At 43.2% G+C, this 1,440-nt stretch overlaps 1 protein-coding gene across 1 annotated transcript; it reads right to left on the bottom strand.

Moving 5' to 3' along the window:
- LOC102925966 (olfactory receptor 10Q1-like) lies at positions 1-960 on the bottom strand. The gene has a single exon (XM_006995030.1). The coding sequence runs from the start codon at positions 958-960 to the stop codon at positions 1-3; it is 960 nt and encodes a 319-aa protein (XP_006995092.1).
- Between the last annotated feature and the right edge of the window lie 480 nt (positions 961-1,440).

Raw genomic sequence — 1,440 nt, 5'->3', positions numbered from 1 at the left:
TTAGCTCCAATGAGAAGCAGTTTTACGGAAGATGGAGTTTCTTAGGGCACCTTTGACATCCTTGTTCCTAAGGGTGTAAATTAGAGGATTGAGTAATGGCGTTACAAATGTGTAAACCAAGGCGATTTGGCGGTCCTCATCATCTGAGGTGCTGGAGCGTGGTCTCAGGTACACCAGGCTACAGCCACCATATTGTAGCAAGACAACAGTGAGGTGGGAGGAACAGGTGGAAAAGGCCCTTTGGCGGCCCTCTGCAGAGTGCATGCGCAGTATGGTAGAAGCAATGAACACATAAGAAATGAAGATAAGCAAGAATGGGACTGTTAGCACCAGGATGCCCACAACATAAAGTACTGCCTGGTGCACATGGATGTCAGCACAGGCCAGGCGCAGAACTGGGGGCACATCGCAGAGGAAGTGGTTGATTTCCCTGTGGTGTCCACAGAAGGGCAAGGTGAAAATTAAGGCAGTGAGCTGCAAGGAAAGGAATAGAGCCAAGTTTAAGGAGCCCAGTACCATCTGGAGGCACAACTTCCGGGTCATGATGAGGCTATAGTGCAGAGGATGGCAGATGGCCACATACCGGTCATAAGCCATGATTGCTAAGAGAAAGCAGTCAGTGCCTCCTAGAGTGAGGAAGAAGAACATCTGTGTGCCACAACCAGCCAGTGATATAGGCTTCTGTATTCCCACGATGTTGGAAAGCATCAAGGGCACCACATCTGTGGTGTAGCAGATTTCCAGGAGGGACAGACTGCCCAGGAAGAAATACATGGGTGTGTGCAGCGAGCTGTGTGTGCACACCACCCAGATGATGGCAGTGTTTCCACAGAGGATCATCAGATAGAGCAGGAGGAAGAGTGTGAAGAGGAGAGCCTGGAATTCAGGGACATTGGTGAACACCCGGAACACGAACTCAGGTGGCCCAGACTGGTTGAGAACAGGTTTCCCAGATAGCATGTCTTGTGCGAGAAGAACAAGAAATGAATTCACAGTCTGAATTTTTTTCTTAGAAATCTCCATGAATGATGGAAATGCTTATCTATGGACAAATCTCCAAGACCAAAGCTTGTAGATGATTCTGGTCTAATGCTTTTTATTTTTTTATCTTAATAGTTTAGCTAAACTGACAAGTTCTAACATTTTGTGTGTATGTAAAAGAAAAAAGTATATTTTGTATATATCTCCTAAAAAGTATGTTAGTGTACTTAAAATTAGATGAATAGATGCAGTGTTCATGTTTTTAGTATACATTCTTATCCAAATAAATCGTAGACAGTAATTATAGATCCTAGTTATATTTTGCAATAAAATTCAATCACTACCAAGATAAAGATACAAAATATATGCACGCACCTTTCCTATCCCTTTCATTCTTATGTATCAGAGCTATCATCAATCACTTACCTTTTATTACTGCTGTTTATCTTAATCATGTTT

This window comes from Peromyscus maniculatus, chromosome 1, assembly GCF_049852395.1.
Source record: "Peromyscus maniculatus bairdii isolate BWxNUB_F1_BW_parent chromosome 1, HU_Pman_BW_mat_3.1, whole genome shotgun sequence".
NCBI classification, from domain to species: Eukaryota; Metazoa; Chordata; class Mammalia; order Rodentia; family Cricetidae; genus Peromyscus; species Peromyscus maniculatus.
Note: the sequence above shows the minus strand (reverse complement) of the source record. Positions and strands in the feature narration are given on the sequence as shown.

Bases quoted from the DNA above. Each gene is read 5' to 3' on its own strand.
- LOC102925966 (XM_006995030.1), bottom strand. From the start codon at position 960: ATGCTATCTGGGAAACCTGTTCTCAACCAGTCTGGGCCACCTGAGTTC.